At 47.7% G+C, this 21352-nt stretch overlaps 1 protein-coding gene across 1 annotated transcript; it reads right to left on the reverse strand.

Annotated features, from left to right (window-relative positions):
• Positions 1-393: 393 nt before the first annotated feature.
• Positions 394-19542, reverse strand: ACAA1 (acetyl-CoA acyltransferase 1). The gene is made up of 12 exons (XM_044425339.1): positions 19339-19542; positions 16133-16226; positions 15841-15898; positions 13919-13998; positions 13421-13463; positions 9358-9456; positions 6970-7050; positions 5755-5945; positions 4266-4445; positions 3568-3623; positions 2614-2759; positions 394-1651 (listed from the first exon to the last, which is right to left on the reverse strand). The coding sequence occupies exons 1-12, from the start codon at positions 19507-19509 to the stop codon at positions 1576-1578; spliced, it is 1275 nt and encodes a 424-aa protein (XP_044281274.1). The 5' UTR covers positions 19510-19542; the 3' UTR covers positions 394-1575.
• Between the last annotated feature and the right edge of the window lie 1810 nt (positions 19543-21352).

Genomic DNA, 21352 nt, shown 5'->3' on the forward strand with positions numbered 1-21352 from the left:
TGTGTTAGAACAAGCAGCAAGCTGTTCAGCCCTGCCTGTTCTCTTACTGGATTCCAGGCGGGTCAGACTTGCAGAATCAGAACACTTCTGGCATGGTGAGGAGGCAGTGATGGAACATGCACCAGGCAACAGGGCAAGGCCTTGGATGTACGTAACTAAGCGGCCCAGATGGAGAACAGGTCTCTCTGACCATGGCTCAGATTCCTGTGCCTGTGCTTGAGACTGAGCAGAAAACCACATCCATCCCAATCTTTCAACACACAGCTCTTGATCTTTTTGCAGCACCTCTTCTTCAGTAGTATTTGGAGGGCCCAGTTTTAAGTGGTGTCACTGGACTTCAGGAACAATTTAGCTCTGCTTTGTTGTAGAACAGAAGTGAGAGAAATAGGAGTATTAAGAGGTTGAGAATTTAATAGGCAAGAAAACTGACATGAATGGTAGTGCATAACCTTTCCTTCCAAGTCTCTCAACTGTTTTACTAATTTTAGATTAGAGCGTCTTTAATCAACAAAGAATCAGTTTGGTCTCTTCAACAAAGCAGTGAAGCATTTGTGACCTGCATGAGCCAGAGGGAAAGGACGGCTGTTCTGAATTCAGTCCAAGCCAGTTCTGCGTTTTCTAGAGTCTCTTACATATGTGAGTGAATATGCATTTCTGAGAGCTTGCCCATTTTTATTCTAAACGAGGGCTGCCTTCTATGTATTTTTAAAAGCTGTTAATAGGCCACAGCCATTTGGAACATGACGGTCCCCCACAAATGGGTATCAATTGCCACGAGGACGGACAGGATGGATGAGGAAACCCCGTGCTTCCCAGTGATCTTATATGGAAACAGGAATGATGGCAAATCGCCTTAAGCTGTTGCTGCCAGAAGCGGCTGTGGCCTCATTTTCTCTTTAAAAACACTTTTTAAAAGGCAGCCTCTAGAATGCGCTGAAGTGCTTAAGTGGGACACGCCCCAAGCCACATGCCAATCCTGGCCATGTCACTCAGGTGCTTGCTTCAGAATGCAGAGCCCCCATTTCCTTAAGCTTCCCCACAGGAACCGTTTCCCGAAGCAAGCTCTGCTGCAGCAGTTCTGTGCCAGTCGTTCCTTGTTACTCAATGAACCACTCATGAAGGAGCCCATCCGCAAAAGGACCGGTACTCAAATCTCTCTCCTCACATGGTTAGAAGCAGACCCCGTGCCCGCTACATCCCACTCCCAATGATGCAATTCATTTCATGAGGTTCCAGTGCCCAGGGAGGTGCTCAACCAGTTCCACGCCACAGGCAAGTCTCGCGGTGTCAAGTTTCTCAGTGCCACTCCATTACAGCTGGTACATCTTCCTGTTAAGTCCAATGCCAGATTGACCGGGTTCCATGGCAGCATCTCGGCCGGAAGCAGAGTCTGCAATGAAGGAGGGAAGGGGAAGCCCTGTGGGATGCGACCCACTCGCAGGCTGCACATTAAGCACTGTTTCATTAGACAGATTTATGAACAGATTCATCTAGCGGGACCTTTCCTTGTTCTCAGTTGCTGGAACGTTCCAGGTGTTGGGAGAGTTGGCAACTTCAGCCAGGCTGGAGTTCAGTTCACTTCCCAGGGTACTCAAACACTGCTGCAGCTCCCATGCCCGTCCCAATGCACATGGAGACCACACCATACCCTCTGAAACAAGAGTGCAAATTAGCACATGGCTCCATAGAATCTCCAGGGGTTTAAAAATTCTGTGGCAGTCGGCTCACTTCAGGTTCTAGCAGCTGACTGTTTCCACTCGTGTGCCCTGCCACACTGGACCCACATGGCAGACTCCACAGCACAGAATAAAACATTACAACATGGCAATGCCAGCAACACCCTTCCCCCTCACATCTTTACTGGAATGGTTTGCACAAGAGCAACTGGATTCAATCCCAGCCACACACAACCAGGTAGACCAGTAGCCCTAAACTGTGCAATACAAGGGAACAGATAATATGCTGCCAGGATTGGATTTAAATTAAAGGCATGCAGCTGCTCGCCTGCAAAGACTGCCAGCTGCACCTGCACAGGACACACCACTTTGGCTTTGCCCCATCCAATCACGGAGCATAACCAGACAACAAGCTTGTACAAAAGGAAGTGGGAGGGGGATTTTGGTAATTTCCATAGCATCTAAAAGCGGTTTGGATGGTGAAAATGTTCAGTTGTCAAAGGTCTGCGAAACAGCCTTCAACTCAACACAGTCACAAGTATTTGGAAAGGGAAAGAGGCGAGTGGTAACTGGCCAAACCTGGAGTGGACACAGTGGCTGTATGTGCAAGCAAGACGAGCAGGGAAGAATCCCTGAGCAACATCTACCCAATCCAAAGCACCTTGTGAAATGATGAAAAATAACTTCTTGGTTGTGTTCTAAGACTTCTGCCTTCCTATTAGAACTTGCAGGAAATCAAGTTTCTTGCTAGTCTGATTTCTGAACAAGCTTCCCCAGTTCAGTAGCCAGCTGGGCGATCCTTGCAACAGTGTGTAGGGCAGGGCAGGGCAGGGCAGGGCAGGCGTCAAATATCACAGGTGCTTCCATTTTTAGCAAGATGCAGCTGACTGTATCGCTAAGCATTAGTGAAAGCAATGCTTTCCCGCCCCACACTTACCTCTTCCCTCTACGCTTCAGCTCAGAGAGCAGAGTGACAACCTGCCGAGTCCCGGTGCAACCCAGAGGGTGGCCCAACGCAATGGCACCACCAAGAGGATTGACCTTCTCCAGGGGGATGCCAAGCTTCTCCATGCAGTAGACAGCCTGGAAAAATACTGTCGTATCAGCTTCAGGAACCTGCTGAGACTGTGTTAACTGGCCTCTCCCAGGATTTTAAATTAACGGGATTTCATGTGTTAAAACAGACGATGCCCTTACTCAAAATCTGCATCTCTGCCTGTGACGCAGGAGAGAGCATTCCTAGAATCACCTGATGAATGGCATGACCAAAGAATACATGATCCGCACATCTGCATTTCACACTTCGTATAAATGCAGTGAAAGGGGCTTCAAATCCAGGGACCAGTTGCTGCTAAGGCATGCCGGATTCCACCCTCAGCAGCAGCTGTGCGGGCAGGCAGAGGTGTTGGTCCACATCCGGAAGTATCGGAGGGGGGGAGGCGCTTAGCGGAAGAAAGGCCTTCCGTTCCCATTAAAGCTGCCACAGCAGGGCAGAGCTAGACAGCTTCTCGCCACAGTGCTGCTCTGGCCACTTCCACTGCTCTGACGAGGAATCCATTAGGCGCCATGGAGAGACTGCAACAGTCCAGGCGGGGATGGATTAGAGACTGGTTACCCAGAAGCCATGCGATTACCAGAAGCTGAACTTCACCCTGCCTCCTTTCCTTATTACCACAGCTAGAAAGAGCTTTTGAGATCACTTCACCTATATGTTGCTAGCATATTGGAAAAGAAATGATGGGGAAATAGCCGTTCAGTTTTAAGGAAGCCTATTGTCTCTGGAAGAAGCCCGAATCCATTTGGCATCTCTGCTGCAACAGAGAGCAAGTCTGCCCCCTCGCACCCCCAGGTAACACTGAAAAAAAGGCTCAGCAAGATGGGCCCGTCTCACCTGGCTAGCAAAGGCCTCGTTGATTTCAAATATGTCGATGTCATTCACAGTCAAACCTGCATGTTGGAAAGAACATTTGCTAAAATGACCTTTTCCTGGTAGTGCGCAAGAATACAGTGTCTCAATACTGTTTTGTGCCGTGTAGTGTAGCTTTGCCCTGACCCCAAGCTAGCGACAATAATCATCATAGTATTTTTGTTCCTTCTAGTAGTGAAGCTGCTAAATGCAGGGTTAGCAAGTTTCCAACAAAGATTGTACCATTTTATTCAATAAAGAAACATGCTAGTTTCTGCAGTGGTTAAGGTACCTTTTCAGCTAAGGCACTGATACACTGCATTTTGGAGGTTCAGCTACAGTTTAGCAGCACTAGGAAAAAGTACACCACGCAATGGAAGCCAAATTACAGGAGTGAGAAGTATGTCACCTCAAAGGGGACGGGGACAGCAAATGCCGTAACTAAACAAAAATTTACTCAGAATGTTTTCCTCTCTAACCATGTTAATGGTAATTAAGCCAAGATCCCACCCTTTCGTTTTACACAGATGAGCAGCGTCTGCTTGCTCTGCATCCCCAAAATACAGGTACACCTGAATGTTTCATGCCTTCTTCAGAGAGCAGACAAAGTTCAAGTGTACTGGTATTTCGGAGAGATTTAAGTATCCCCACCGCTTAAACTGAAGTCCAAAGTCACTTCTCACCAGCCTTTTCCAAAGCTGCTGGAATGGCGTAGGCTGGCCCTATGCCCATAACATCAGGTGGGACTCCAACTACAGCGTAAGACTTCAGCACTCCAAGGATAGGAAGGCCCAGCTGTGATGCTTTGGAGCGTCTGGCCAGAAGGACCGCAGCAGCACCGTCACTAACTTGGCTGGAATTACCTGTGGTAATAAGAGGTTTCATGTGACATATTACTGGGCTCACCTGGGAAGATTTCAGCCTTGCTTGCCCAAGCTTAGTTACAAGAATGTAGATAAACTGATAGCAGAACACAAACGGATTAATTACGCCACACCCATGCAGAATACTGGCACAAGAGTCAAGTCTATTCACAGGCATCCACAGACCAATTATTATGTTACCACCCCCACCGATTGTCCTGTCATCACAATCATGACCACCATCTTCATTACAACTGAACCCACCTTTCTTCCTCCTGTAAGGGAGACTCACACGGTACCCCTCCTCTCCATTTTACTCTCACAACAACCACCCTGTGGGGCGGGATAACATGAGAGTATGTAATTGGCACAGTATCGGGACTGCTCAGAGTTCCTAGGACTTAGGGTTGCTCTGGCTTTTAAGAGAAGGTCCAATTAACAGGGCTCAAGGAGAATCATCCTTGCTTGCTGCCTTCTGTGGCTCTCAAAATGGGAGCATTCTAGGATCTGACACAGTGGCTACAAAAAGTCACAGGATTCCTTTGTCTGACTCCCAACTTGTCCTTTTCTGCACACACGCCCCTCCAAGGAACTGCCAGCCCCCCATCCTTTGCTCCTGCATCAAAATCACAAAAAGGCAATGATTTAGTTGAATGCAATTCATATAAACAGAATGCAAGTGCAGAAGCACAGCTGCTTGAACAAGTAAAAACTGTGTTAAGCTGTTATTAGATAAAACTGCCAGCAAAAGTGATTTCTGGAAGCACCTCACACTCTCTGCCTTTCAGGGTCAACCATGGCACCCTTGCCAGATGATTAAATGCGCACTGGATAAACGGAGCGAGGCAGAAAACTTGTGTGGGAGAAATACTAAGTTCAAGGGAAGTGTGCCTTGTTTCATCAAGAGAACCAACCTTTTCCAGAAAGAACCTGGATGTCAGGGGCCACCTTCTGCAGGCCAGGTTGCAGTGGCCTTTCCTACCAATGGCTCCCGACCTCCTGCACGGGAAGCGCCGGGGGCCGCCTCCCGTGGCCGTCCACACACACATCCTGTGCTCTGCCCTGAGCTTTGGTCCCTCTTAAAGACAAGTTTTACTAAATCTGTTTGCCTTCGCTGTTGACGTTACACTACGTCACATGGCAAACGCCATTTACCTGACGAGCCAGTCTGACGGACTATGCATTCATTTCATCCTTTTGTCTAATTCTTGGAAAGTGAAAGACCACTTTCCTTGGCCCAGAGTGCAACCCGCCCCAGGTCGGTTCAGTGCCAGGCAGCTTCTCCCCGCTCTCCGCGCCTGGCGCTTACCAGCAGTCGTGGTCCCATTCTCCTTGAAGGCTGGCTTCAGCTTCGCCAGGCCCTCCAGCGTGGTGCCTGGCCTGACCCCTTCGTCCTGGAGCACAGTGATCGTTTTCGTGTTGCCCTGGTCATCACTGACAGTCGTGGTCACAGGGACGATCTCATTTTTAAACAATCCCAACTTTTGGGCGCGAGCTGCTCTAGAAGCACAAAAACAGTGAGATTATCCTTTTGATGCTCTTTCCCACAAGTACGATTGTGCTCAGCACAGGGCGGACTCTGTGCAAAAGCTGCACAAAGGGGAGCTCCCTGTGTGTAGGACGGCCTCTGAAAAGCACAAGACAGCTGCTGCCGGAGCCGGGGGCAAGCAGGCAAGACACGGCTCGCAGACTCCAAGCACCCCCCCACCTGTTTTTGGCCCTTGCCGAATTTGCTGCTGTAGCAATGGTGCAATTTTCCTTTAGGACCAAGTCCATCGTGCACCTTGTTGTAAAGGGAAAACTACTTCTGGCCACCACAACACCAAGGTTCAACGGGGAAATGGATGGTGCAGCCTGAAATTCGGTAACCAGGAAGGTTGCTGTCATAGCCCCCCATGGTGCAGCCAGTAGCAAGCTACAGAAACCAGGTTGGTCTGTTCTTTGCCGTCCTCAACAGTTCATGTGTCTGAGCAGGAACATGGGGTGGAAAGCAGCAGCATCCCGCTTGAGACAAGGCCTGTCAGATTCCCAAACATAAGCAAGGCAGGGGGCGTGGGTGCACCGGCTTCTACGATTGGTGCCACACCAGCAAAAAAGAGCAAGACTGGATTCTGAACTTCCTGGGAGGGGGGCCAAGCCACAAAGGCAAAGAGCCTGGCAGCCGCTCCCCTGACTACACGCCATGCAAACACGCAACACGCTGAGGGGTCTTGCTGAGAGCCAGGATATTGCTTTCTAAAGAATGCCCAGAGAACTACGGGCAGAACAGGGGGACGGACCCACACAGGATGATCTGACTGTTAAGCCACATGGTGTAAATTCAGTCTGACTGCAGCCCAACACCACACGGAGGAAAATTGGCATGCAGACTCCTAAACCAATAAGCAAGTCTGTCTTTGGGATTTGAGTGTTTGCACCGAAACATGGCAGAAGGAGCAAAACAAGCGGCGGAAAGTGTGAGATGCAGTCACAAGCTCCACTTCCCAACACCCTCCCCCGCACAACCTCAGTGGCAGCCATTTACTTTTGCTGGGAAGCCAAGGCAAAGGCATCTTGCTTTTTCCGGGAGACACCAAATCTTTCCGCCACATTCTCAGAGGTTATTCTGAAAAACAAGATTTAAGACAACACAGATTAATCCAGTGGTTTAGAGCAGTGGTGGAGAACCTATGGCGCCTGTGCCACAGCGGGCACACAGAGCCCTCTCTGTCGGCACGCGAGCCAAGTCGCCCCAGCATCGCCCCAGCAGCCGAGCATCAGATAACAGCGCACACAGGGGCCATGCACATGCTCAGAAAGGAGTAGTGGTGCCAGGGGATGACGTCACAAGCCACGACTCATTAGCCACGACTCATCCAAGCCTTTGCAGGGCTGCGTCAGTGCGCTGCCAAGCATATATACATTCGCTTGGACTGGCTGTGAGTTGTTTTTTCTAAACCAAATCCTCAGTTTTCAGGTTTTATTGCAGTGTTGGCACTTTGTGATAAATAAGAGGGTTTTGGGTTGCAGTTTGGGCACTTGGTCTCTACAAGGTTCACCATCACTGGGTTAGTTAGAAAAACGAGGTGTCCTGGCATGATTCTGATGGTTGGAATTTGTTTAGAATGGGAGGAAAGGATGAGCAGTGCAGAAAAAGCTACTCAAGGAAGGCTTTTTCAAAATCTCCCTCTTCTGTATGGAACTTTAGTCCTGTATTTGGGTTAGGAGTGCACCAGGGTAGGGTTAGAAAAATGCGGTGTCCTGGTAGGAGTTTGATGGTTGGAATGTGTTTAGAATGGGCAGAGATGATGAGGTGTACAGAAAAAGCGACTCGAGGAAGGCTTTTTCAAAATCGCCCTCTTTTCAATGGAACTTTAGCCCTGCATTAGGGTTAGGGGTGTGCACCAGGGCAGGGTTAGGGCAGTGCCGGTGAACCTATGGCATGCATGCCACAGCAGCATGCAGAGCCCTCTCTGTTGGCATGCAAGCCAAATCGCACCAGCATCGCCCCAGAAGCCGAGCATCAGACAGCACACACAGGGGCCATGCGCATGCTTGGAAAGGAGTAGCGGCGCCAGGCAATGACGTCACAAGCCGCGACTCATTAGCCACAACTCATCAGCCGTGACTCGTCCGAGCTTTTGCACGGCCACTCAGTGCACTGCCAAGGATATATAGTGGTGCTTTGGCTCACAAAAGCCTTTGTTCACGACCAAATCGGGTTGCAAACAAAAATTTCATTAAAAAATTTAACTCGGGTCACGAACGCCACATTGGGTGGCGACCAAGGTCCCGGCCATCTCCCTGCCCCCCACCCACCGAGTGGGGAGATGGCCACGACTGTGCAGGGGGGCGGAGAGATGGCCGAGGTCACGCCCGTCTTTCCTGCATGAGCGCAGCCGTGATCTCGGCCATCTTCCCCCCGCAGCACGACTGTGCCCGTCTCCACCTGCGGCATGCCTCTGCTCCTGCCTGCCTCCCCCCACAGTGCGCCCGCGCCGGTCCCCCCCCTGCAGGGCGCTGGGATGATGGGCCCGTGCGGGGATCACGGGCTCAGTCATGGTCATGCTCGGGAGCGGGAAGATGGGCTTGTTCCTGCTCGGGGGGGGAGGGGGGATGGCCGCAATCTTTGTTGTTCTTTATCACTTTGCTTCACATTTTTCTGACTAAAAAACAATAGTTACAGAACAGATTAACCTTATTTACACTGCACCTCATGGGGAAATTTAACTTGGCTCACGACCAATTTGGGTCACGATCAGAGTCCTGGAACTGATTAAGTTCATGAGCCAAGGTACCACTGTATAAATATTTGTTTGGACTGGCTGAGAGTTGTTGTTTCTAAACTAAAACCTCATTTTTCAGATTTTATTGCAGTGTTGGCACTTTGTGATAAATAAGTGGGTTTTGGGTTGCAGTTTGGGCGCTCTAAAAGGTTTGCCATCACTGGTTTAGAGGCTCTCTGCTTCTGTATAAAGATAACGGAACAGCGAAGGGCCTCTGCATCAGGAAGCAACTGGAACTCACCCAATGGGCTACAGTGGTGAATGTTCAGGACCCGACATGCCGAGAATCACAAACCTAAGCTTTGAAGTATGTGATGAAACGCCGAAGGATTGGAGGGGAGGAGAAATCCTGAACAGGCTCTCCAGTGATCAGTGCTCCCCGTTGTCAAAATTATTCAGGAAAAGCACTCACAGGGAAAACTGATGAATTCACCTCGCTTTTGTGCAGACCCTGGACATTTCTGCCATGTATACACGGGACTGCGTATGGCAGGGTAAGACCACAGTGCTAGCGCATTATGCTCTCTCATGCGACACTGGGTGCCTTGTAGTAGTCAACTTGACCAGCATCTCATAGGCAAATGCTTAAATGAAGGGCAGTTCCAAGAACGCCCCTCTGAAATGCAGGAGGAGAGGAAAAGGCTCACCCCATTGGGATAAGGCAGTCTCTTGCTTTGGCACTGTCCACCATCCGAGGGCTGACGTCCCCAGGATCGCCAGCGCTACGCAGAGACATGCTTTCCACTCTGGCATAACAGAAAAAGAGATGCTGTTGTGAATATCGCAAGAAAAAAGGGGAATTCCTGAAAAGAGGCAATGAAACATCTAACTTACTCTGATATTACACAACAAAAATATTATTGATTTGCATTTATTGATTTGATCTGTATGCCACCCCACTAGCCATAGGCTCTCTGGGTGGCTCACGTCATTAATATCCATTACATCAAGACATAATATAAAACACAGAAGACAACAGACAATTAGTACAGTAACACTAAAATCATAAAGCAATCAAAATTCAATAACACCAAGACACACAAAATAAAATAAATACAATACATAAACATAAACCAGAAATAAAACAAGAGGATTAAAATTAAAACAGGTTGGCAGCAGTGCAATTAACAAATATTAAAACAGCAATAACGAGGGTCATCTAATCAAGAGCTACAGAACAGATGTGTCTTTAGTTGGTGCCTAAAAGCCAAAAGGGTAGGCGCCAACCGCACCCCCAGTGGGACTGAGTTCCAGAGCGTGGGCACCACGTTTGAAAAAGCTCTCCTCCTAGCAAACTCCCGGCTCACTTCACTGGGGGAAGGAGCATGGAGGAGGGCTGCAGCTGAGGACCACAGTGGCCCGGCTGGTACAAATGGGGAGAAGTGCTCCGTTAGATAACCTGGCCCCAAGCTGTTTAGGGCTTTGGATGTTATTGTAAGCTCTTTGAATTGGGCCCAGACGCCAACCAGCACCCAGTGCAACCTGGGCAGGATCAACGTGATACGCGCAAGAGCACCAGTCCTAGTAAGCAGGCATGACGACACTTCAGCCCAAACCTCCAGATAAACTCTCCCAGCAGTCTCATGCAGATGTTGAAAAGCATGGTGCAAAGGCCATGGCACAGAGGAGCAGTTCCCCAGCACCACCATCTGGAGACGGTCGGCAGGGTAGGCTCGGAACCATCACAAAACGGTGCCCCCAACTCCCAACCCAACCCACCTCCTCAGAAGGATACCATGGTCAATGGCATCAATAGCCGCTGAGAGGTCCAGAAGAATCAATGGGGTGATTCTCAGACGTGAACTCTGCCTGAATACACAACTGGGTCTAGTGAGTGATCTCAGGAAATCATTTAAGGGAGCAATCCTACACCCACTTTCTCAGGAATAAGCTCCAGTGAACTCAATTTGAGTTACTTCTTAGTGGGTGTATATAGAATCACATGGTCAGTTATCTTCTCTGCTCAAAGGCTATGGCAAGAGCTCAAATGCACTTGCCAGCTGAAGTGATCCAAATTTGGTTTGCAGTTTGCCACTGAGGCTAATCCTCCAGCAGATTCCACCACTGCTCTGTACTAGCATGTCAGGCCTCCGAACACAAGACTTCAGTCCCACCTAACCTGGAAACATGCCACGTTGAGATCTGTTGCCCCCGCGAAGCTGTGCAGGAGCACCGCATTAGAAAGCAAGATGAACATGGTGGCAAAAAAATTGCCATTATTTTCTTCGTTGCACTTTCAAAACCTGCACTGTATCATCTGGGACACAGAACATTTCGGACGTTTTCTGAAATGCTCCAACTTATTCCGTTCCATCTCAAAATATTCACCGAGGCAGGAAGTTCTGTACTCGGCTCAGGACAGCCACCCATCCTGGGTCCTAGCAATCACAGCTGCATGGCGCGTAACCCCACTGAAATCCTGACAACTCCAGAATGTGTGATGGGTTTTTAGGAGAGCAGGTTTGATGCCACAGGGACAATCACCAGCCTCAGACCAGGAGAGACGAAAACTCTCCTAGTATATAGGGAGCAACAACTTTTAATGCCCACATTTGCAGTTCTGAGTTCTACACATCTGCACAGCCCACGAAGTGCGGATTAATATTCTCCTGACAGAGTTAATGAATATGAGGGACCAAAGTTCCCAGCCAGGCTAGTTGAAAGTTAGCTACATACTCTGCCTGGCTTTACAGCATGGGCCGAGCCTTTCCCAAAGCAAGCAGGAATCGCCCACACACCTGTGGCAATGCGTGGCTTGCATAACAGGAACTCAAGATCAGAGTCAATCTGCTCAGGAAACCAGGAGCATTCAACCTTTATCCTACGTAACTCCAGCACGGGGTTTGCCAGCCATGTTTGGCAGCACGTTACTTCAGGTTATGCGGCCTGATTCAGGGACTGGGATTCAATCTGTCCAGAAGGAGCGATGCTCCCCTAAGATCTGTTCAGGTGGCGATTTGTGCACTTGCACAAGTCTTTGTGCCCTAACTGTTCCAGAGTTTTTCTGACTTGGAAATAGTTATCTAGGCTTTGGCTACTTCTTGCTAATACTATTGCAATGTGCTCTATGAGCTGGAAGATTCAACTGGTGCAAATCAGAGCATCCGGAGGTCACTAACTGCTCCCTAGCTCAATTCAAGGTAATAGTTTTTAGCTTAGAACCTGCCTATGCAAGAGACACCTGTCTTGTTATGGACCTGCCTGGGTATTAAGATCCTCAGGAGAGACGTTTTCATGGGCGACATTATCGTCAGAAGCAGGTTGCTGGGTTTCTCCTGTGTTGCCTCCCAAATGCAGGAAGCACTTCCTCAAAACCTATGTCTGCCCTCCATTCCCTTGGCTTTTAGAACTGGCATGAAGAGGCATCTTTTTAAGCTAGATGTTTAAGTCATGTAGTTTTAAAGTTCCAAGGTTTTAATTATTTTAAGACTTTAATCAAGTACTGTATGTCAATTCAGCATATTTTTATCATATTAAGCAGCAAGAGACGGCACTGGTGAGTTTTGGGGGCGGGGGAGAGTTAGAGAGATGTTTGGTTTTTCCACTTTCAAGAGACCCCTGCACTTCTAACCCCCATAAATGTGAAGGGCCAACTACACGTGATCTGGCTTACATACACATTCGACTTAAAGACGAACTTCCATTTTCTCAAGTATGGAACTCAGAGACTGCCTCTACTTGCACTACTCTGCTGTAATGAAGCTTGCCATAACACACACTTGAAAACTTCAAAAGAGTAATGTCTGTAACAGGTAAGTAGTCAATTCGAGAATGTACATGCTTACAGCAGTGACTTGTTTATCAAGTCTTATCATTGCTTTTGCAGCCGCTAAAGAGACTACCAAATCAAGCAGAGTAAAACTGTCTACGTATTACATTTGAGAAACTTCAGCCACCACAGATACGGAATATCTCCTTTCTCTTTGTAAGCTGCTGATGTGGAATTTTCTGACAGGAGTAACGAAGAAAAGGGAACTGCAGGTTAATGTCACACAGATTAACACAGGTTGCCACATGAATTGGAGGCAGGGAAAGCCACCTGCCAATCCTATAGTGATCATTAACTCCCACAAAAACAATCTTTCCTGATGCATTTTGGAAGAAAACAGGGGACTTAACTCTAGGATTAGTCCCTAGCAGACTTAAAGTGTTTGTGTTACTGCCTACCCTATTTTCCTCAGGCACACAATGTGATCTTCGCATCTTCAAGACAATGATTCAAACCTGGGCTTTGCCAGTCAACCATTCTCAACCTATCTGAAAATCCGTAAAATGGGAGGTTTGCTGCATTAAAGGGCACAATCCTGTGCATGTTTATACCGAAAGAAGTCCTGCAACTTCCAGTTGGATGGAGCATGCTTGAAACCACGGGACTTTTTTTGCCTGAACATGCACGGGACTGCATTCTTGATTTTAAACAAAATCTTTCAAACGGCATCAACACCACCACTCACTGCTGCTCCTGCGCATTCTCCAAGGGCAAAGGTTGCTACTCTATTACCAGCACTGAAAAACAGGGCATTCTGAGACACTTGACTGCTTGTATTTCTGTGAAGTATCAGCATCGGAGAAGCCTCCTCTTTCACATCTGCAGACCGACAACACAGAGGAGCTGTATGATACGCTTGCAAAGAGCACAGAGGGGCAGTTAAATACAGACCAAAGAGAACTGCTAGAATGGAAGATGCTCACTCAGAAGAATGGTCTTACCCACAGGCCATGCCGATCTCATAAGATCCATTTCTGATGCCACCTAGAAATAAAATGATTTAAATTGAACCGGGTGGACGCCACACACTTATGCGATAGAAACAAAGAGAGAGATTGAGGTTGGGGAAAACAGCTTGCCCCTTCTCTAAAATGAAAATCATTTCAAGAAAGAGCACATCTCAGCAAAGCTGATTTATTTAGCTAAAACTGATGAAAATAATATTCTGGGACCTCTACGGAAAGAAAGTTATTGTCCCAAGGAAATAGGCTCCTGCTATCAATAGGTATTACAAGACAAGTGACCCAGGAATTTCACTTTAAAATGTCAGCTTTTGTGCAAAACCCTGCAAAACTTCAAATATTTGCTTCAAATGTGAATAATTTCATGCTAAACAGAAGCTATCACTTAGCTCCTCTTGGGTTTCTTAAATGACAAATTTGAGCACAGAATAGACATGTCTTCCATGCTGGAAAGCTGCCATCAGCCCCACTTCTTACCAGCTATGTTGATCACTGCTTGCAACCCTGATGAACACTGCCTGTTCACACACGACAATGGCACTGTCTCGGGGATGTCACTGAAACAAGACACAAACAAGGCGATGCATCCGCACATGAACAAAGTTGGAAAAACATTTGGCGCAGCCAATTCTGACACTTTCTAGATTAAGTAAGTTTAGGGCCTCCTTATGTTGAGATCATCTCAGCTTGCTATAGGAGTGTCTCTTGATAAGATGCACAAGCCACAACAGAGTCAGAGAGCCCACAGCAAAGTTAGTGGATCTGATGCAGTTTGGGGACTGATGCCTAAATATTATGGTGGCAGAACGCCAAAAGTTGCCTCATACGAAACATCGGCCATCTAGGTGACTACCACTGATGGGATTTCAGGGAAGTGTTATTTCCTGCCTTGCCTGGAAATGCCAAGGACCAAACCTGGGACTTTCTCCATGGAAAGTCATTTCTACCATCTCTCTACCGCTCTTCCTGAAGCCGTGGGACAGGCATAAAGGCACAAAGCCCGAGTGCATTGCTGCACAGTCAAATGGCACGCAGAAACCTGTGGGGACCATGACTTGATCATCCCTTCCTGGCTCAGTCCACTTTTTAAAGGGCCCGGCAAGTGGGCGTGTGACCCCAAAGACCTACAGCAACTCTGCCAAGTGAAGATCCCTGAAATGGGAGTATGACACTCTGAGTGCATCTTCAGGGGCTGAGACTCCAGCATAGGTGCAATTTCCCATTCGCAACTTCCCTGTGTGGTCCGAGAATGAGGCTCTGCCTTGCCTTTCCCAAGGGTGCCCAACCCCACCTTCTGCAAGCCATGCGCAGCAGCCAAGGTAGCCACGAGCTGCTGGGAGGTGGGGAAGAAGAGCAGCACAGCACGGATGGTCTCACATACACAGTTTCACTTGGCCTCTTCTGCTGTAGCCTGGGAATCATTCAACTTGCGCTCTCGCGCTCTCCCTCTCTCTTGCTCTCGCTCTCCAGCCAATCCTTGTTGTATTCTCTTACCCCCTGACGTGAGGCCGTAACTCACGTCTCCAATTAACTCACACAGCAGCCGGCAATAAAACTAAAGACTTTTATTACTAGCAACTACAAGATTTACGGTTATTGCAGGCAGATAAGGAGCTATAGCGAAGAGCTCTATGCAGCTCAGTTGTCCCCTCCTTTCTAACTCTCTCTTTTCCTAACTTCCTAACTCAGGAAAAGCCATGAGGATTTCAATCTCCTCTCGCGTCTCTCTGCACGTGGGTTGGACAAACTTCTCTCTCTCCTTTGTCTCAACTGGTCTGTCTCCTCCTAAGTTGCGCATCTCCTATAGCTCCTCCCATGTCCTCTTGTTCTCCAGCAATCCGCCCAACAGCTTCAGAGTCAGGTGGGGGGGGGCAACCTGCTCAAAAACCTCAGAATCAGGAGGCGGGGAAGCTATTCGCTCAGAAGCCTCAGAGTCGGGTGCCAGAGGGGCCATCTGTGTCATGGGCACTAAGTATAAATCTCCCTGCTCTAAAGCCCGATTCTCACCGTGACCCTGCGGCCTTCTCGCGCGCGCTAATGCCTCCTCCGAGTCATTAGGTACGACACCCCCAGAGAACACAATACGTAGTTTCCACCAAGCCTCTTGCCCACTCCAAAATGTATGACAAAGTTCATCAAGCAGGACAAATACAGCTCCAGCTGAACCGAGAGTCAAACTGGAGCATAAACTGGCAGCCACAGAATCTTTGCATGGCAGCCTTTCCAACCTGGTGCCCTCCAGCTGCTTTGGGCTCCAACACCCGCAGGGCATTCTCGGGGGGCTGGTGGTGCTGCAGTCTGAACATTAAAAGAGTACTAGGCGGAGGTGCCTCTTAACTTAGCAACAGTGAACAGGTGCCAAATACCTCAATTCCAGAATGTTAAATAGGAAAGTTCACCTTAGAAACTGTCCAATTCTTGCTGTTATAGCTCCAGCACCAGGTTGAAGCACATTTCCTAATTGCAAAGAGATTAATCCACTTTCATTATCGGCAGTTCAGAGATACCTCCAGATACAAATGACAGCAGATAGCATTTTTAGAAATCAGATTACAGCCCGTCTCCCTGCCCAAAAGAAAGACCCAAATCAATTCAACACATATAACCACATTAATGATTACAGCCGCATGAAAGAAGAGGAACAGATCGAAAAGAATGCATGTCAGTGCAACTTCAAAATGCATTATTTACCAACACAAATATCTTCCAGTTTCTCAGGGCTCAGATTTAGGTCTTTAAGGACAGCTGTCATGACTGCCGCAAGGAGCTCATCTGGTGTTGTATCCTGGAAGGGAAGGGAAAAGAGAAAATCTATTCACTTGACTGTTCTGACAGGCCAACTCCTCACTGTGGGCTAGACCTGCTACCTGCAAATAGGCCTTTATGCCTTTCTACTACTTTATACAAGAGCCCCTCCTCCCCGAGAAAATGCCCTCATGTCTTCAGCACCCAAGAGCCCCATTTCTTTTCACAATCTTCTTTTACCACTACGTTTTCAGTCATTACTGGAAATACGAATTGGATCTCAGGTATTATGCCCTTTCTTTAAACATAACCCATCCAAGACCATCAATCATTTGGGCCAGTCACAGACTTTCAGCCCAACCTACCTCACAGAGTTGTTGTTGTGGGGATCATACTGAGAAAAGGAGGAAGAGAATTATGTGAGCCGCTTTGAGTTTGTTGTAAGAAAAAAAAGCAGGATATAAATCTAATAAATAAATTTAGCTATCATACCCTTCTTGTGGGTTTCTTTGAAGTATCCGGGCAGCTGCTTGAGCAATCTGGTATAACAAAGTACTTTGGACTTCTGCTCACTCTATAAGTTTGGGAACTACCCCTCTTCTGAACAGCTGCCCCTTGTCAAACCTAGCCTCCATTCCCCCATCTCAAAATTTAAACTGTCAACTTGAGACAGGGACCCTTCTTGTAGACCACACGACACACACCTAGCTGCCATAGTCAGAGAAATCTACCCCTAAGTAGCAGCTGTTCTTCTCTCCTAGTCTGTCTTTCAGTGAGTAGCAAAGTCTCTTACTTTATCTAGTTTTCCACGGGAAGAGAGTAATGCATAGACCAGAGAGGACCCCTTTATAATGCCCCACAGTCTTACAGGGAAAAGAACTGGCAGAAAGTATTTTAAAAAACCTTGGAATCTCCCAACCCATATTATGTCTCTCCTACTGTTTTTGTTTTAAAGATTCGGGGTGCAGAACTTGGGCTCTCCTTTTGTAAACTACATGGCATATTTTTAGATGCCAAAGAATTCCATGTCCTCACAAAGGGAGATTGCTGAACAGTATGAAGGGAGAATGTTGTTTTATATTCATTTTTCCTCTCGCTTTTCCCTTAGTTTTTCCACATGTTCTTACACAGGGCAGAATTAATACTGCACCAACTCAACCATCATATGTTGCAATCCATTACATAAAATCCATTCCAATGTGACTTAAAAATGAAACACCAATAAGACCAAAATAGAAAACAAGACAACCAGCTCAGAACTCAGTTCCAAAGCGTCTGGTTTGCATGAAGAATGTGCATAGTTCAGTCTCCAGTCCAGGCCAGAAAAGAAACCTTGCCAAAAACTCTCCTACCAGTCAGAGTGAGTGAACAGTGATCTGACAGGACATCTTCTGATATGCCTTTGATTTCACCCTGCCTCATGAGAGAAGCCAAATGGTCCCAAACATGCCTCGTCTCTTTCTAGGTAGAAAGTACTGGTTGCCATCAAGCAGCAAGTAATTCATTATGGCTCACTCATAGCACACCATGCCCTGCATGCAGAAAATCCCAGCTCCTCCATGCAAGACTAGGAAAAACTGCCTTAAACCCCAGAGCCACTGTCCATCAATATTAACTATTCTAGGCTAGACACACCAATGTTCTAACTCATATAGAGTAGTTCCCCGCACTCCTAATATCTGAACAGGCCAAAATTCTGCATTTAAAAGATTTATATATTTCTAACAGGTTGTTGCCCAATCAATGGCTTAAGGCAGAATCTCACCCATGTTCAGAAAGAAGTCCTACAACTCTCATTGTGCCCCAGCCAGTCATGCTGGAAGCTGAAAAGCTTTTCGCTCTGTTTAAACATGTATACGGCAAGATTGCATGCAAAGATTGCAACCCTATTAAGTTTGATATCAGTGTTGATGAGACTATGAAGTTTATTTGTTTTGGTACAGAAAGAATAACTTCTGTTCTAAAATAGACACAAATACAGGCTGCTTTAGTTGTACAGAGGATTTAATAAATTAGTATGAATTGTTATAACTCGTCGTTATTTGTTTTTCGGCGCCAGGCTAAGACCTTTTTATTTAAGCAACATTTTAAATGCTAAATACAATTGAATTTTATCTGGCCAGGGCGGCTTATTTTATAATGTGAGTTTTAATTAAGATTATTTTATATGGATTTTAACTTGTTTTATCTATGTTGTAAGCCGCCCCGAGGCTTCGGCGAATGGGGCGGCATAAAAATGTTTTAATAAATAAATAAATAAATAAATAAATAAATAACTCTCTCCTTAATATGCACTGAAATGAACTCAAAGCTTCCAGTTCCAGTTACAACATTTGGTGAACTAGATTAGAATGCACCTCATACTGATATATTAAATTATCTGAGCAACTAAGGGTACAATCCTACTCACGTTTAGACAAAACAGTCCTACAATTACCACTACACCCCATCCAGCCATGCTGGGAGTGGCAGACTGCACAGGATTTAATTATTAGTTTTATATCTTTTTTCTTACAAAGAACTCAACGCTATCTCTTTCTTCTTCTCCTGCTCCTCGTCTTACCCCCACAACAATCCTTTGAATTGGATTGAACTGAAAATCTTGTGACTGCCCCAAAGTCACCCAGTTGGCTCTATGGCTGAGCAAGGACTAAAACCGCCCAGAGAGTTCTGTGGGCTGTGGGGCGGTATATGAATGTAATAAATAAATAAAAGTAAATGAATAAACTCAGCTCACCTGAGTCCCAGACCCATGCTCTTAACCAATAGTAAATAAATAAATAAGACCACACAGTTTTGCCTGCTGGGAAGTACAGAAAAGTAACAGAGGACTATGTCAGGTAAATTAATTCTAAAAATAATAGACAAGATCTTCAGCTACTGGGCAGCACAGAGAAATATTAATTCATTATATTTTTCAACATACATAAACGAAAGAAACAAAAAGAGGAAAACGAAGAGATGAGCAGCACAGAAGAAGGAAGAGCAAGGCACGAAACAAACCACGGGGATACACTAATTCGCCGCAGGGAGCGTCGGCCGTCAGGCAGCGCGGAAAGGCCGCGCAGAAGCAGACACGCGCTCGGCGCGCATCCCCACGGGCGCCTGGGGCCCCGTACCCCGGGGGGGGGGCGCCGCCAAGCTCCCCTCACCTTGAAGCCCCCGCGCTTGGCCTTGGCGATGGGGGTCCGGCGCCCGTGCACCACCACCACGTCGTCCGCGCGCGGCCCCGTGCGCGCGGCCCCGAAGAGGCCCAGGCACGGGCTGGCGCTCGGCGGCCCCGCGCCGGACAGGTGCCCCAGAACGACCTTCACCCGCCTCATCCTGCCCCGACCCGACGCCGACGCGCCTCGGCTCGCCTCGCCCGGCCAGGCGCCGCGCGCGGCACGACGGGAAACGGCCCCGCGCAGGCGCCACTCAAGCTCCGGCCCGTCCGCGCGCGGCACGGCGGGAAACGTCCCCGCGCGCGCCGCCATCTTCCTCCCAGCGCGGGCTGGCTCCGCGAGGGGCCCATAGAGATTTGAAAAGTAAGAGGTGCACACAGGCCCTCATTTTTCTCTGCCCCTGAACTTTCAGTAAAAAATGAGGAAGCCTCCGGCGCACAGGGTGGGCTAAGCATATTGCGTGCGGCCCTCTGAATGTTTGGGCTCCCGACTCTTATAAGCTCCGGTTCACATATGCATTGGTGAGGGATCATGGGATTTGGAGGCCAAAAGATCAGGAGGGACACAAGTGCCCCACGCCTGACAGCGGCACATCTTTATAGTGAAATCTGTCCCCTGTTTTTACCGGAAAGCCGAGCGGGAAAGCGGGTCCTAGTTGTGACCCGACGTGCAAGCAAGAACTGAGGTGGTAGGTCTAACATTTTATCTCTATAGAGTTACCTACGCCCTCAGCAGGGCGGGACGTGCCGTAGCTCCCACCATGCAATGCGGGTCACCGAGCAATGTCTTCTGGGGCGCGTAGTTCTTGGTCTCCTTGGCTGCACTCTGTCTGCACAATTACCTGGGAACGAAGCCCACCGAAAGCAGAGGGGCTTGTTTTGGAGTGGGCTGCGGACGTGTGCGCAGGGCTGTCCCTTAGTGGGCTTTGCATGGCCAAGCCTTTGGACCAGAAAGCAGCAATGACTTGGAACGACGCATGATGAAAGTGAAAGGCGAAAGTGCAGCTGTACATTAAAAAAAAGCAAAAATCCGAAGTACAGAAGAACTGCACGACTTTAATGTCAACAGTGCAGGAACTGAAATTGTGAACAATTTTGCAAACCTTGTCATCAGTCCAAACAATATGAGACTGGGCAAGGTAGCAATGGAGGAACTAGAGAAGATCCTCAAGGGAATTGACGTTTCAGTGGAGACCAAGGTCAAGCTCCTCCACGCTACTGTATTCCTAATCACGTTGGATGGGTGCAAAAGCTGGGCAGGGAAGAAAGTTGACAGGAGAATGGATATGTTCTAATGGTGCTGGAGGAGAGCTTTCCAAATACCCTGGACCAACTGAAAGACAAATGAGTCCTAGAGCAAATCAAACCAAACTTGCCCTGGAAGCAAACTGATTAAACTGAGGCTGTTTTACTTCAGGCAGTGAGGAGCCTGAAGGCAAAGACAATCATGCAAGAGAAAGTCAAGAGGAAGAAGAGGAGAAGCAGAAGAGGAAAAAGTCCAAATATGAGGTGGATTGACTGTATAAAAGAAGCCAAACCCTTGAGTTGACTAGAGCTGAGCTCAGGGCAGGACTTTTGAGGGGGTGGGGTTCATCACAGGATTATCATAACTTGGAGATGATTTGATGGCACGTTTTGACAAAATATTATCACAAACATGCAAGCATTCCAACATGAAAGCCTTCTGGCGGACAGTCACTTAAAACACACCCACACGGACATGTATGTGTGAGTTAAATGAGCATAAAGAGTACCTTTGCAATGGTTATCAATACAGGCAAAGGAGGAGATACCAAAGTGGCTGTCTCTTAGGGCACCATGGAATCATGCTGCACTCCAGATTATGTTATAACCCATTTACAGCATGGGTTCCAGACACAAAAACTGCATTGAAAGCACCACCAGAAACAGCAAGATGCCAAAGTTTCAGTATCAAGCATCCACATCTGTACATGCTTGCACCACACCACATCTTGGGACGTATGAAAATTGGCAACCAATTC

This window comes from Varanus komodoensis, unplaced genomic scaffold (genome assembly GCF_004798865.1).
Source record: "Varanus komodoensis strain SLA01 unplaced genomic scaffold, ASM479886v1 scaffold15, whole genome shotgun sequence".
NCBI lineage: Eukaryota > Metazoa > Chordata > Lepidosauria > Squamata > Varanidae > Varanus > Varanus komodoensis.

Coding starts and splice junctions, on each gene's coding strand:
- ACAA1 (XM_044425339.1), bottom strand. CDS start 19,509: ATGAGGCGGGTGAAGGTCGTTCTGGGGCACCTGTCCGGCGCGGGGCCG. Junction 5,946..6,969: donor GCCTTGGCTTCCCAGCAAAA/GTAAATGGCTGC, acceptor TTGTGCTTCTAG/AGCAGCTCGCGCCCAAAAGT. Junction 2,760..3,567: donor ACGAGGCCTTTGCTAGCCAG/GTGAGACGGGCC, acceptor GTATTTTTCCAG/GCTGTCTACTGCATGGAGAA.